This window comes from Physcomitrium patens, chromosome 15, assembly GCF_059467195.1.
Source record: "Physcomitrium patens ecotype Gransden chromosome 15, ASM5946719v1, whole genome shotgun sequence".
Classification (NCBI taxonomy): domain Eukaryota; kingdom Viridiplantae; phylum Streptophyta; class Bryopsida; order Funariales; family Funariaceae; genus Physcomitrium; species Physcomitrium patens.
The window spans coordinates 8,512,782-8,527,594 of record NC_143424.1 but is presented as its reverse complement, the minus strand read 5'-3'; the positions used below and the strand labels follow the sequence as shown (position 1 = coordinate 8,527,594).

Below are 14,813 nucleotides of genomic sequence, written 5' to 3'. Positions count from 1 at the left end.
AGCATTAAATCATATGTTTTGAAGTATGCTTATATCTATCATATTAGCGGAAATCTGTGCTATTGAACACAAAACAACATTTAATAGAATATAAGGCAACATATGTAAAAGGGCAACATTTAAAATAAAAAAAAATAAAAAAAATAAAACATTTCGATACAAACTAATGCAACAGAAGTTTTTTTTAATTGTTCTCAATGTTGTTGAAGTGCTTTGCAGTAAATGAAATTGCATTTTAATCCAACATCCTCTTTTACATTGCTTTCTAGTAAAAAAAATTATGATTTTTGGAGCCATTGAGCAAGAGAATGGAATATTTAATTACCGTTGGTGAAGACATTTTTTGCTGAATTTAGCCCAACATACTTCATTGCATATCCTTGAGATTTATTTATTGTCATTGCAAAGGCCATCTGCAAGGAGAATTGTTTCTAATTCAAAAGCTAAGAAGAATATGACTTATTAGTAATTAGAATGATTCCAAAAAGGAATACAATCTGGCCGAACTTTTTTTCCTATCAACACCTTGACTTCAATGACTCAATTTGTAAAATGTTTAGATTACAAAAAAGTATTACAAATGTGTCAACTTTTTATATGAACTTATGATATTGCCACCGACTTATTTGCAATATGTTTATATATTCTATTTGAACCATATCCAAGCCTTCTATATTATAAACCTTGCTTGTGCTTAATTAATCTCAATTCTCTTGTAATATTCCTTCTAATATATATTTTTATTTATCATAGCAACTTCATCATTTCTAGCGGCCAAAATAACACATTTGCTAAGAAATTCCTTGCTTCATGGAGCAATTTATATTTTAAGGTATGTCTTGTCAATTAAGTCCAAAATACCTTGCTAACTTTAAAGCATGTTAAGTGGACAATCAACATAATCTTCTTCTATAGCCATGAGTTTAATTTTCACCTAAAGTAGAAGCCAATTTGAAAGCATTTTACTCAAAAATTTAGCATGCATAGCAAGTGCAATAGCTATATGCATATTTTTTTACAAATAGAGAATATCAATACACCTCCAAAGGTTGGACTTTCATTTATTGCAGATGACTTAAACTTTGATTTAGTTTCTTTTAAAACCACAAAAAAGACTTGTTTGGAATCACTTGATATCACAAAAATAATACATATAAATAACTCATATTTTTTGATTATATCTCAAAACATTTTGTTGACCATTTCAAATGCCAATTTATTCATCATTGGAGCTTTTTTCCAAAAGATTAATTTTTTTTGCTATAAAAAGTTTTATAAGTTCCAATTTCCTCTAAAAATAATAAATCAATATAAAATCTAATTTAGTTGGGATTTTTAATCTAGAGTATGTTATCATAACTTTTTGCTAAAATAGAGTGGTAATATACAAAGATGCAAATCTAAGGATAATTTTATCATCGATGTATATGGTTTTAAAAAGAAAATTCTTAACATAGATTTTTTTGATTCTCCTAATATCAAAGAAATGAATCTCATAGAACCAAATGTTTCATACACTCTTGTATCACTAGAAGAGAGTAAATAGTTACTTAAAATTGGTATAACATTATACTAAAATAGATATTATTATAGACTAGAAGACTAAAGACTCTTGAAACATGACTAAGAACAAAAAGATGTTGACAAGAGTGAGGAAGGCCTCACTCTTGGCTTCATATATACTAACTAGGAGTTATGTGACAACATTTCATGGGACTTGTAATATATATCCAACTTGCAAAACATGTCTTTGACTTGTAATACAACTTTCTTATATGTGCACCACATAGTTAATTTATACCACAAGTCTTCAACATGTGCAATATGTAGCTAACTTGTATAAATGTGTGGAGCCCAATTCATATCCTTAACCAATAGAAGAAATGATTAGGAGAGGTGGTAGTCTTTTTTATCATGGCTTTGCTATCTAGTCAATTGGAAAGGGAGGATTATGAAGCAATGTTTTTTGGAAGGGTTTTTGAGGACAAAGCAACAATATATATATATATATATATATATATATATCTTTGAATGGATTAGATTTTTTCTAAAAATAACTAATTTCTATGTAAAATCCTATTCATGCAGATTTCTAAGATTTTGTTTTGTAAACTTATTTTACAATGACTTTCTTATTCTATTATATAAGTGAATTTCTAATAATTGGTATCAAAGTTTGGTTCTTTATTTCTATGGTTTAGATATACAATAGGTGATGGCATTTGTACTTATTTGTATTGATTTTTTGAGATTACCATACTAGAAATATTGATTCAAGTGTTTGAGTGGGAGCAATGGCTTCAAATGAAGGAAAAATAAAGATTGACAAATTTAATAGGAAGGATTTTAGTTTTTGAAAGATACAAATTGAAGACTATTGGTATTAGAAGAAGCTTTACAAATCATTGGATGGTAAAAAGCTATTTGCAATGAAGCAAAAAGATTAGGATTTGTTAGATTGTCAAGCTTTAGATATGATTTTTTTAATATTAGCAAAGAATGTTGCATTTATCATCAACAACAAGATGACTACAATAAATATAATGAAGGCACTATCAAATATGTACAAAAAGCCTTCTATCTCTAACAAGGTACATTTGATGTATTGTTTATTTAATCTAAAGATGAGAAAAGGTATGCATGTTGCTAATTACATTAATAAGTTCAATGTGATTAAAAATCAATTGAGTTTTGTAGAACTAATCTTTAACAATAAAATCAAGGTTTTATCTTTTATTTTTATAAAAGGTAGCATCTTAGTTTCTTTGTTGCAATAATGCAATGCTACTATTGATTAGTTGCTAGATACAACAACAACAATTGTACTTGCAAAATACTAAGTTCACTATGAAAGCCTAACTGTGCTGCTTTTCTTGTAGCTTTACTCCTTCCTCTTTCTTTTAATCTTTAAAAATAATAATTTATTTAATTCTTATTGCCTATTAAATCCATATATTATTACTACTATTTGTACTTGTAATCTAACCCACATGTTAATGCTTATTACAAATGTTTTATAAAAATTTATGTGCAAATTAAAATATATAATGTTTAAAAAACCTATGTTAGAGGCTTTAGTATATTTTTAGAAGAATTATTTTGGCAAAAGCACAGTTTTTTAATTATATTAAGCAAAGAAAAAACAAGACATTTATAGAATTAGAAGATTTGGTGAAAAAAAGTAGAAAAGACTTAGAAAAGATATGCTAAAGATTCTAAGTTTGACTTTTGCTAATATCACTTTGGTATCTATTTAATATCTATTTTTCTACCTTTTATAATCAGATAGAAAAGAATAGAAAAGAATGGAAAAGAAAAGAAAAGAAAAGAAGACTTTGGAGTCTTTTTGCCCCAACTATCTTTTGATAAAAGATAAATAAATAAATAAATAAATATTTTGGTTAAAAAAAAACTTTAAGCTAAAAAGCCATTAATTATAAAGATTTATTACAATGGATTTTTTTTTTCATTCTAAATTTTTTATCTATTTTATCCTTAATTGCAACTAAATTCTCTACTTTAAAGTCATTTTTTTAATTTTTTAAATCCACATCTTCCAACTTTTATTCAAGATTAAATTCTTCCTTACTTTAAATTCAAGATCAATAATTATTATTATCATTATTTTCTTGCAACCTTCTTGTTTTTTTTTTATAGAATATTCTTCAAGAGTTCTTTTAATATACCATTGTTTTGTTTATGAGATGATTTTCTTTTGCATTGATAAATTCTTCATTCTTCATCCTTCATCTACATAAATACATTTGTATAAACATATTGAATGAAGGAGATTTTTTCTCCAAATTTATATAAGCTTGTATTATTTCAAATTTGTCTCATCATGAATAATTTAAAATATTTTACATTTTATACAATGTAAAAAATTGAATTTATTGTATATTAAAATTTACTTATTAAAGGAGAATTTTTGCTCTAAGTTTGGATCATAATAGTTCAAACATTTGAAGTAGAATAAACAAACAAATAGTACTCAAGTAGTAGTTGTGTTGGATTATGCACATACTAATTTTCTCTACAGGAATCTACAGTTGGCTACTTAAAGGCCTTCTATTGATTTAAAAAAAACAAAAATCAACACAATAAGTTAAAGATTTGTATCACACAAAAGTCAAGAACAAGCAAACCCAATTTCAGGATTCTCATCCATTTCAAACCAGGATATATACATGAGCCAATTTCGCAACCACCAAAGTGATGAAACCCTAAACGTAAATCTCACACCATAATGCTTCCAAGAGCGGCTTAATTGCATGAACAGTGTTACAGATTACTGCGTTCTGAAGGTAACGCACCTTCTCATTTAGCATAAAAAAATCAATACGGCAACAGTTTCTAAGACCACATTCAAGGTCTGTTTTCAGTATTACAAAACACATCACTTGCTGATTTACTTGCAGGTTTACTTGCAGGTTTGTTAGTGTCTTTTTAGATTTTAGCTATGGTTTTGGTTTGGTTTTGTTTTGTTCCCCCCCCTCCATCCAGAGCATTAATGCGAGAGCTCACTTTAGAATTGGGAATCAGTAGAGGGAACAGTGCATTAGTCGTGTGCTATAGAACGTGCTTTGTAATCTACATGGTGGAAAAAGTGGACTTTATTTCTGGGGGGCCATCTCCACAGCCAACCCTTCCCCCACATTTTTTTCTCTTTTTCTTCCTCTTTCAAGGCCCTCTGCCAACTCTCTTTTCAGGTGGTGGTGTTGTGGGCCGATTGCCCAGACTCGGTTGATCCCACGCCATGGCGGCTGCGCGATGGCGAGGCGCAGCAATGCTCCTCCTCTTCGTCGCATTGGTGTCGCAGTTTCTCCCCGGGACAGCTATCTATTGTGAAGAAGATGACTGCTATGATCTGCTGGGGTATGAATTTCAATTGGGTTGTCACTTAGCTCCCTCTGCTTCGATGTGGTGTTGATTCGTGTTGCGGTTTTGAGTGTTTTGTGAACTGGGTCGGATTTCATTTCGAGGATTCTGGATTCAGATTATGGATTGGGTTTGATTTTGCTGTATGGGTCTAGGGTTTTGCTGCACAGAGGGAGGTGCGGAGGTAGTCTCGGCTCTTCTTTTTTGTAATCATACAGTGTGTATATATATATATTTATACTTAAATAAAAGAAGTTAAAACGTGTTTGACGGCCATGATTGTTGACCTGATTTTTCAAATGATTTGCAACTGATTAGTCAGGAAATTGTGCAGTATCACTAACCTGCCAGTGCCAGTAAGCCCTTCCAGCGAGAATTCTTGAACTAAAAGTACGAGAAGAGCCGCAAAATTTCAATCTTGTGAGTTAGTAGAGTTTTAAGGGGATTTTTGTGTGGTCTTGTTGAACAGGGTTCCGGAAACTGCATCGCAATCGGACATCAAGAAGTCCTACTATAAACTGTCGCTTAAATAGTAAGTGTGTTAGCACTTGGATTATGACTATCAAATCTTTGTTTATTTTATCTCCTGTGTGAAGAACAAAGAATAATTTCATTCGATTCTAAAGTATTGCTGCTTAGCTTTAATGCCCACTGCAAAGTAATCGTTCCGACATTTTGTGGTACAGTCATCCCGATAAAAATCCTGATCCAGAGACCAAACTCAAGTTTCAAAAGATCGCAACTGCCTATGAGGTAGTATTCGCGTTGTACATGTCACAAATTAATTATGCCCTCATGTTTTTATAAATGGGGCTATCACTTATTTATTCTCCTTCACCATGCTTGCCTTTTATGTGTTACAAAGTTGACTTGGTGTATGGCAATGCCGTGGATGGAACCAGATTTTGAAAGATGAAGTCAAGCGGGAACAATATGACTATGCCAAAGCTCATCCAGAGCAGGTTTGAAGCTTCTAGCTTTTGTTGGCAAACTTGTTTTCTGCGTGAAAGCTGGGTGTTCCGTTATCTTCCATGCATCATGCATCCGGAATCGCAACTTGAATATATGTATATATTCGTCGACGGTTGTGATTGCTTGAGGAGTATTTTCTGTTTTTCTTTCTTTCCTCTATTGCTATATGTGGAACATTACTGTGCGAGAGTATTACAATTTATGCCAACTGCTCATACCTTTGTCAAAAAATATTTAATTCAAAGCAAATGGGTGGGAATTCAATTCCCGAGATGCGTAGGGCTAGGAAATGAAAGTCGCACTCACCAACTGTACTGAAGAGAGTAGTAATAGATGGCAATTCTCGTTCTTGTTGGATTGTTTTCGAACTACCCGTTCTGGATTGATCATCAGTCGTTTGAGGACTTGAAGACTAGTTCTCAGAGTTGGGGGTTTCGTCTTTGCAGTTCTTTTACAATACGGCCCGCTATTATCAAGCTTACTACGGGCCGCAAGCGGTAAGTTATCCCTTCACATTTTCTTTTTCTTTTTAAAAAACATATGAATGTGGCAGTATTTTTCTCGTGGAGCTTATTAGTTCTTATATATATATATATATATATATATATATATATATATATATATATATATATATAAATTGCTTTAACAGATTGTTTGATGTTTGTTATCTGGAATGAGATCTGTATGAAGGTGCTGAGCCGATTATCGAGTGTTGTTCTTTCAGGATTTACGCGCAGTTCTTGTTGGTGTTTTGGTTTTATTATCGTTCTTCCAGTTTCTGAACGAGAAGATCCGCCACGCTCAGGTGAGAGGATCTCATTGTCATTCTATTAATCTTCTAACATTCTTCTAATTTTCAAGTTGTATTTTGTGATAACATCGTACTGATCTCTAATATTTTAGAAAAATCAGGATTTGTTTATGAAATGTGCAAAAAGTACACATGATTTTAGAGAGTAAATGAATCAGACGTACCTGAGTGTTTTGTCTGATATATAGGTAACAAACATAAATACATCAGATTTACCTGAGTGTGCTGAGTGATTTTTTCGTGACTTAACTGCAATCTGATTTTTTTTGAATAGATGGTGGACATGGTGAAACAAACACCAGCATACAAGAACAAACTAAAAGCTCTTGAATTGGAACGTAACGGTGGAGTTACCAACAAGAAAAAGGCTCCAAGAAACCGGAGGTTGTGTCGACTTATTTTTTTTGTATTTAATTCCTTTAGTTACTAGATTGATTGTTGTGAGGGTAGAAAGGACCTTGGAGCTTTTTATTTGTTGATAGGATGTTCGACAGGTTTATTTGAGGTAATGAATTTTTATCGATCTGGACTTGTGAATTTATGGAGGTTATACGAAAGTTCTTTCATGTCGTTTTAGAGAAAATTTTGTTTCTTTATTAACTGAAGTAGCATCACACAGGGTGGAAGGTGCAGATGATTTGAGCAAAGAGTTGGACTTGCAGATTGCAGGAGCTGAACGACCCACTGTTTGGAGACTGTTGGGTGTCAGATTTATTCTCCTCCCGTATACACTCGGAAAGGTCAGCTCCTTTATAGATTTGAAATTCAGAATCCATATGAACTGTTGATTTTATTCATGTGCAGCGAACTTAACTAGTGGGATAATACGATCCCGTTGCACGGATATTGCAGTGGGCAACATGGAAAGCATCGTGGATTTGGCGTTACTGGATTAAGAAGATGCCTTACACCTGGGCTGATGCATCATATCTGACCCGTTCTAGCCTTGGAATCTCTTCGACAACTTGGAAAAGCATGAGTGAGTATGAATGAGGTTTATCGTGGCGGAAAATGATATCTGGATGCTATTATCGTTGGGAAATAGTAACAACTATAATAACACCAATATCATTCCACATTGTAGATTATGCCTGACTGTTTTACAGAGTTTAAAAAAAGAAATGAAACGAAAAGACAGCTGTTTTTGGATATTTTGAAAGATGATACATGTAACTAATAGCGTGGTTTTCAATGGGTGTAGATGACAAAGTAAGAGATGACCTGGTCGTGAAGAGATTGTGGATAAAGTCGAATTTGGATGCGTACAAGACAGAGAAGTCCAAAGACTCTAGGCGGCGGAAATGAGGTGCTTTTCTTTTCTTTTTTCTTTTTCTTATGCTGAAGTTTCGCCAAAAACTCTTGGAAGTGAGCTCTTTTTCAGTAACAATGAATTTGATTGACAAGGAAGTCATTTTTCTTGATCTATTCCGAGCCCCATGGAATTTTTTTCTACTCTTTGTATCTGAAGTAGAGGGAGATAATATACATTAATCAGCTTGCTGCAAGTGAAACGTTAGTGTCTAATCATATTGTCGGTTTTGCCTTGGCTGCAGCCTTTTGTTCACCAACCCGACAGTCGATTGCTCTTTGGCTTGGATAGAATTTGAGTTCTATAGGGGCTTTTGGAATTTTTAAGCTCAACATTTCGAGGTTCTAGTATTTTGCATTTAGATGACCAACAAAAACAGCTTTTCGTAAGCTGATTGACCTTGTTGGGTAACTATGGTCATCTGGATATGTTCTCGAAGACCCTCCAAATGCATTATGAATTCCTTGGTTGGTCTGGTGTTTAGTGACATCAGCTGACTTACCAAAAGAGATTTACGTTCATAACAGTGTATCTTGCAAGAGATGTATGTATCTGGATGCCTTATAATGGTAACAGTTTGGTATTGCGAAGTCAGATCTCTAAAACGAAGAACCTGTTTTGTTTTGTTTTACTCTGACAGTCATCAGGAATACGTTAAATTTGATGAATACATACAGTCGCATTTTCATTCGATTCTAATAGTGATACTTGCGGAATCATCAACCGTGTGCGAGTTTGCACCTGAAGTAGTGGTAAGTGCGTGCAATAGGTTCTGAGATGGTCTTAGAACAGTTTGTATAGCTCAAGCCTGCATGTTTGTCAGGTCATATAATCTAAATGGTTAGAAGACCACAATGAGCACCACTCTGTGTGGAAGGTTTAGCTGAAAGCACCCTCGTCAGTTTGGCTCGACCATCTTCCTCTATCAGGTGGAGCTGTTTAAAATAACCGTGGAGCATTACAGTTCTGTTTTGAACCGTCGGCACTAAATTACTAAGGTGCCTCACGTATTTGTGCGTTGGTAAGATCCGTAAGCAGCGGAGTTAATGGCGAGGCTATCCTGGTGCACTCACAGATCACAGATACGTGATGTGTCCTTTGAAACCCTGTTGTTTTCTCTAGTTTTCAAGAGCTGTGTCTCTTCCTGTCTGTTCAAGTGAGCAGAGAATAGTACATTTTAAATTGGTGATTACTCCCGCCAACTGCTACATGCCAGTTGATCCTTTATTACTACCATCATAATACTTTCCAGATACATATTTGTTGACAAATGACGTGGATATCTCCCGTGCATATGTGACACCTTTCATGATACAATCATGGGTTAGAGATCTGCAACTACTAGTGACCTTCGGGACTGAAATATTTAATGAGAAGCTGACAAGACTCATTTGGAAATATGTGCCTTAATCACGTCTAAGTTGAGTCTGTTTGTGCAAACAGGGGTGCCACTACGAGTTCTTCGATGCTTACGAACCAATCTTAGGGAGAAGAGACTCTTTCATACAAGAATTGGCAGGAAATGGAAAGAACGACAGTTTATCCTTTCACTGTTTGTTACTCTTGTTACGCCACTTGGAGAAAATATGCCCAAGGACTTTTAGCACAACTGAGAGCCTGCCCAACTTGCAGAGGAGCAGCCGATGGATTTCCAATCTCTTTTCTCCAAAAAGCTCAGAAGCTGTCAGATGGTAAGATGTTGATATCTAAAGGACTTAATCCGACTATCGATCACGTTCCCTACACTAATCACACTGTTGTGGAGAAGTATGACATGGCAAGCATAGACCCCAACTGTCCGAATCACGGGAAGTTTAGTCGAACAGCGTGGCTCCGGAAGCTGAACACGGATACGGCAGGGTCTGTATCACGGCCAGGAGTGAAAGTGGAATCTAGATTACAGATTGCTTTAAAAGCAAGGGAAAGGCTCAAAATCGCTGATAAAACAGGTAATAATTTGATGCATTGATTTCCTTTAGTTTTGATTTCTATGCCAAATACGAGATATTTGCAATCGTATGATGAGTACTTAAATCATGGTTTTACTCAAACTTGGGTGATCAGCTTAGTACACAAGAATCAGTGCAAATGAGGGTTTCTAGTTGGCTTTGTCATAACGCAGAAGTGTTTCTTAAACGCAGATGGAGTCGAAAGGCCAGATGGAGAATCGATGGATACATCTCAGCTGTTCCAGTTGGACATCGAGATGATAGACAACCCACTGAGAATGGTCTGTGTGCACAAGAAGCACAAGGGTGAGAATTTTGAGCCTGGTAGGCAGACACAGATTGCCAAACCTGTCGAAAAGGTGGCGACAAGTGACGTGAAGTGCATGTCATCAGTTTTGGCCAAAAAGCAACTTAGAATTTCAAGGGTTTATAATCAAACGATGGGTTTGCTCTCATGCCGAACGAAGTCACCTGTGACACAGGCGTCGAACTGCAGCCAAGAAGAGAGCTATGTTTGGGAACTTGAGTCTTGTGAATCCAACACCGAACAGGAGAATCTGAATAGGAAACGGGAAGAGCTAGCTTTTACAGGTGGTCTGGATGATGCACAGATAAATGCATCACGGAGTATGGGTTTCGATGATGTTGGCTCTAGGAATATCAGCTTCAGCGCGGACCATTGTACTCCCACTCAGGCTGCAACTGCAACGTCGACGATCTCGAGGATGGGAAAATCCACGCCAGCCTCCATACAGGATGGCACAGCACTTATGCAGGAATTTCAGAAAGTTGGACCAAAGCAAGAGACATCTAAAAAAAACATACACGGATGTCCAGAGACTTACGGCTCGCAGTTTAGGGTGACCTGTCTTCTCAAGGGGCTCAACAAAATCTCTACCGACACTTGCAATGAAAATGTCAAGACCATGGAGTATCAAGAGAAAAAACTTATCGAAAGAGTACTCGAGCTAGAAACCAAACTGAAAAACAAGATTTCATCAGGAAGTGAATACTTTCACCAAGAGAACGTTAATGCAAGGGATGAAATCACAAGGTGCGCAGCAGATGAATTAGGCATTCCTCCGGCAATCAAGTGTTCTAAAGTAGATGATCAACCCGCGACATGTAAAAAGTTCTATTTGGAGCTTGAGAAAACTGCAGAACGACTGGAAAAGTTTGCATGTACAGCGAGGGCTCTACAATTGGGACTGGAGGATCAGCTTGTGTACGAGAGGCCGGCCGCAGCAAAAGTTAGGCTCATAAAAGCCCAGGGTGTTGGCAAAAAGGAAGCACGAGATTGGCTTTTGGATACGGCCATAGAAAGAGCTGTAAATTCTATGCCTCAGAAGACCGACGTTGGAAGAGTCCGCCACCTTGTACAGGCTTTTGAGAGTATCAAATAGTAATTCCTTTCGCAAAAAATCTGCAAATAGAGCCGCTCATTGTGCCCGATGCCTTTCTCCGGATATTTACGTTGCTTTTTCAGAGCTCATGAAGAGCAGCAATTTCGTTGTGAATTGAAAGATCAATTTGGTTACGTACCTCTAAAATTAATGGGATTCCAGCAGTCTCCGCTGCCTCCGATGGTAATTCAATTATGCTACATTGCAAACGATTATTTGCTAGGCGCCTCTCCGGAATCGAACTGCTTAACCAAGTACTGCGCGAGTATTTGGTGCTACTACTGCTAAGAGTCAATTCAACCCGACCCAAGTTACACTAGATCAGCTAAATTGTCTTGGACACAAATTGGTCTGAAATCAATAATGCGATCTTCTGAACCACTGGCGAAGCCAAACCTCCCACTAGCGTACTGCCATACCCGGCTCTGAGTTACGCCCCCCGCGCCAACATTGTAGTTCAATCCAGGTTGATCATCCACGGTTGCCCAAAGCAGTTCCACAACTTCCTCGTTTAACGAGTCATCAACTGTGAGACACCCATTCTGGGCTCTAAGTTCACGAGGAGACGGAAGTATGTGTTGTCTAAACTCAAATACTTCTCGTTCTGTGTCCGGCAACGGTCCAGAAATCCCATGCCCTGCTTTTGCAGTCCAGCAAATAGAGCCACTACGTGTCATCCCTGACGAGTCACCCACCTTTCGGCAAACGATGCTTCCATGATCATCGTAGGAGAGGACGACGAAGTCTAGTCCTTTACCGCGGCCGATACCCTGCAACGACGACAATTATAACGTGAGCAATGTTCCTTACAGCAAGTAGAAATATGCATAACGCACTGATAGGAGCTTAGTTCACAGACATCTGCTAATACCCTAAAATGAATAGTCCAACTAATTAGGTACTGTACCTTCCAAAGACCCTGAAGAGGTTGCTCTGTAGTTGGACAGAAGTGAGGGATTTTTACGAAATGCTCAGGTTCGTAACGATGCCTGCCTTGATTCAATGCACGCTCTCGATCTCTCCTTCTCTGCTTACGAGCAGCCCGCTCTCCACCGGGACTGGTTACCTTCTTAGCCAGATAATGGTACATCTCATAAGGGAAGCTACCGGGGGGGCTTTTGCCTGCCTCTGAGCCACCACCAGAGCTTGCTGGGCTAAGGTGTCCAGGACTTCCTCCCGTTGGGCAGAGATTTTCACTGGATCCGAAGGAGGCCAAAGCTGCTGCCTCTACCAGAGTTTTTCTACCCGAAAAGGGATAGCCATTAAAAACAGCCTGTTGATATTCTTCCAGGACAACGTGTTCACTTCCTACGAAGTGGAGGTCCACAACAACCAGGCCAGCAGGAGTAGGATCCTCAAGAGTCCAGTCTAACCCAAGTGCCTCGAAAGGGCTCACTCTTCCTGTCACAAAGAGGGGCAGCCTTATATGTCATCAAGTGGGTGCAGTTGCACTGCAGAATGTCTACTTGGCGGCACTCCACATTTGTAAGCTTTCAGGTTCCTTCAATCAGCCCTTTTAAGCTTGACTGGTTCATAAGAAGACGAGACTCAACATCAGAGCAATGCCAGAGAGACAACGAAAATAGATCAAGGAGACAATCAAGATCGAGTAGACGGAGACTACCTGATGAAGAACAAGCATTTTTCCTTGCTGCAGATTTGGGGGAAACAGGTATCTGCAGAGGTTGTGACAAATGCGGCTCACTCGCCTCATTCCTACCATTTCCGTCCACGCCGAGGATCTCAGGAACTAGCTGCGCCCAATCGGGATCCAGCAGGCAGGCAGGCATTTCCTTGTGCGACACTCCAATCCACCCTATTTCCATGAACGGCACTTTGCGAACTTTGTAGGAACCTAGTCGCGCAGGTACTACTCGGTAACCCACAATTTTGAATGAGTGCCACTCAAACACAACGAGAGATCCATGGCATCCGTTGCCCACTCCTCTCCAAAAGCCAACGAGGTTTCCGAAGTGAGACAAGACGGAGTGAACTACCTTGTATGATATGCGTCCACGACCCCACCACTCGTGGACGTTTGTGACACCCCCGAATCGCCGTTCGCACATCGGATACCATATCTGCAATAATATTCTCTTACAAATAAGTGCCTCGGCTAACTCTGATTCTAGAAATGAGCTCACATCGTCTTCTGCAAACTCAAAGTTACCCTAACTTCCATGACACCTCTGAGTGTCACAATGTTCTCTGAAGCTGTGATACTCTCTCAAGTCAATCCAAATGCTCTCTTCAGAAAGTATGAGTCATTTGTCCAAGTTATGATGTGGCCCTACCGACCTGAATTACAGACATCTTCTAAAAATGACCCATTGCGGTAAGCATTACTCTGCTAGGTTGCCTCAGTTGCATTGAGCAATCCAAACGCGAATAAAAACCTAAATGCTCTGTAACCTAAAATGCTCGGAACTAACATTTCTAAAAAGCTAAAGGGGCATCTGTAATCGGGAACTTTCTGTGCGAGAAAAAAATGGCGTGACCAATTCCTCGTTCAGAATTCCACGCAATTACAACCAGCAGTAACCTATTACAATCTTGATGCAACTTTAAGCTTCTATTTCCTTAATTATTGAACAAAGCTACTCTCGAAAAACCAACTGCCGCAACCAAGAACTAAGTTTCCCATTGCTACATGAATAATCCACCATCACTCAATACCCAAAAAAATTCACAACAAATCCAAAACGACCAACGTAAAAATCCGAATCCCACCACTCACCTTATCCTCATCCCTGCAAAGACGACGCAACCGCTGGCTTACGCGACTACAGGATGCAATATCCACAGGCGAGAGGAAGGACAATACGTAGCTTAGGGCGTCATCCCCGAGGTCATACAAATTCCATGGGCCTGAGGCCATGGCTCCTGCCCCTTCCAATTCCACTCCACCACCATCTCCAATCATACATCCTCTTTGCAAGCACCTCACCAAAACATCCTCATCCCCCTCCATAACGGGGGCATGCTCACAAACACGCGCACACTAACACCCACAAACTACCATGCAATGCTGCACAATTACAACACAACACCGCACCAGCTGAACTGTCGGTCTACGACAGCCTTGAGATTGTGCTTCACGCGCCTGGTAACAGCAGTCTGTCTTTGATTGCAGACCTGGGCTTTTTCAAACTACAGGCCCCTAGACGAGTAGAGAATAACCGACTCTTTTCCGAATCTCGTCGAGAATATGCCCACGGCAAGATGTCTCTGCGTGTGGCTTGGGTTTTATTTTTCGCAAATCTCCGATCTCTCGGACTTTTTCTAAGGTACCAAATATGGAATATGTGTACAGCCTATTCGTATTTACTATCCTCCATTTTCCTATTCTCGTCACTAAAATCTGTGTGTCGTGCACTGCAACGCAAGGACTTAATGGTTCATGGTCATCTTCTCTCACATTGATCCTGAAGTTGGACTAATCAGATGAACCCTAACTTTTCATATTACCAGCAAAACAATTACATCGATAT

At 38.1% G+C, this 14,813-nt stretch overlaps 3 protein-coding genes across 4 annotated transcripts; 2 read left to right on the top strand and 1 right to left on the bottom strand.

The window, feature by feature from the left end:
* Positions 1-4,711: 4,711 nt before the first annotated feature.
* On the top strand, positions 4,712-8,494 carry LOC112292700 (chaperone protein dnaJ 50). Its single transcript, XM_024541446.3, has 11 exons — positions 4,712-4,875; positions 5,348-5,410; positions 5,565-5,631; positions 5,781-5,840; positions 6,297-6,347; positions 6,575-6,655; positions 6,936-7,045; positions 7,281-7,401; positions 7,514-7,640; positions 7,863-7,967; positions 8,215-8,494. Exons 1-10 carry the CDS (start codon positions 4,757-4,759, stop codon positions 7,964-7,966), a joined length of 903 nt encoding a protein of 300 aa, XP_024397214.1. The 5' UTR covers positions 4,712-4,756; the 3' UTR covers position 7,967; positions 8,215-8,494.
* Positions 8,495-8,620: 126 nt separating this feature from the next.
* Positions 8,621-11,456, top strand: LOC112292698 (uncharacterized). 2 transcript variants are annotated; one of them, XM_073539279.2, is made up of 3 exons: positions 8,621-9,293; positions 9,414-9,919; positions 10,112-11,456. In XM_073539279.2, exons 2-3 carry the CDS (start codon positions 9,493-9,495, stop codon positions 11,320-11,322), a joined length of 1,638 nt encoding a protein of 545 aa, XP_073395380.1. In that variant the 5' UTR covers positions 8,621-9,293; positions 9,414-9,492; the 3' UTR covers positions 11,323-11,456. The 2 variants fall into 2 exon arrangements, with proteins under 2 accessions (XP_073395380.1, XP_024397212.1); XM_024541444.3 differs by having other exon boundaries at positions 8,621-9,919.
* LOC112292697 (F-box protein At3g12350) lies at positions 10,889-14,688 on the bottom strand. Its single transcript, XM_024541443.3, has 4 exons — positions 14,060-14,688; positions 12,947-13,403; positions 12,230-12,723; positions 10,889-12,092 (listed from the first exon to the last, which is right to left on the bottom strand). The coding sequence occupies exons 1-4, from the start codon at positions 14,291-14,293 to the stop codon at positions 11,634-11,636; spliced, it is 1,644 nt and encodes a 547-aa protein (XP_024397211.1). The 5' UTR covers positions 14,294-14,688; the 3' UTR covers positions 10,889-11,633.
* Positions 14,689-14,813: the final 125 nt, after the last annotated feature.

Coding starts and splice junctions, on each gene's coding strand:
- LOC112292700 (XM_024541446.3), top strand. CDS start 4,757: ATGGCGGCTGCGCGATGGCGAGGCGCAGCAATGCTCCTCCTCTTCGTC. Junction 6,656..6,935: donor AGAAGATCCGCCACGCTCAG/GTGAGAGGATCT, acceptor TTTTTTGAATAG/ATGGTGGACATGGTGAAACA. Junction 7,046..7,280: donor AAGGCTCCAAGAAACCGGAG/GTTGTGTCGACT, acceptor AGCATCACACAG/GGTGGAAGGTGCAGATGATT.
- LOC112292698 (XM_073539279.2), top strand. CDS start 9,493: ATGGAAAGAACGACAGTTTATCCTTTCACTGTTTGTTACTCTTGTTAC. Junction 9,920..10,111: donor CAAAATCGCTGATAAAACAG/GTAATAATTTGA, acceptor TCTTAAACGCAG/ATGGAGTCGAAAGGCCAGAT.
- LOC112292697 (XM_024541443.3), bottom strand. CDS start 14,293: ATGGAGGGGGATGAGGATGTTTTGGTGAGGTGCTTGCAAAGAGGATGT. Junction 13,404..14,059: donor TTTGCAGGGATGAGGATAAG/GTGAGTGGTGGG, acceptor ATATTATTGCAG/ATATGGTATCCGATGTGCGA. Junction 12,093..12,229: donor CTCTTCAGGGTCTTTGGAAG/GTACAGTACCTA, acceptor TCGTCGTTGCAG/GGTATCGGCCGCGGTAAAGG.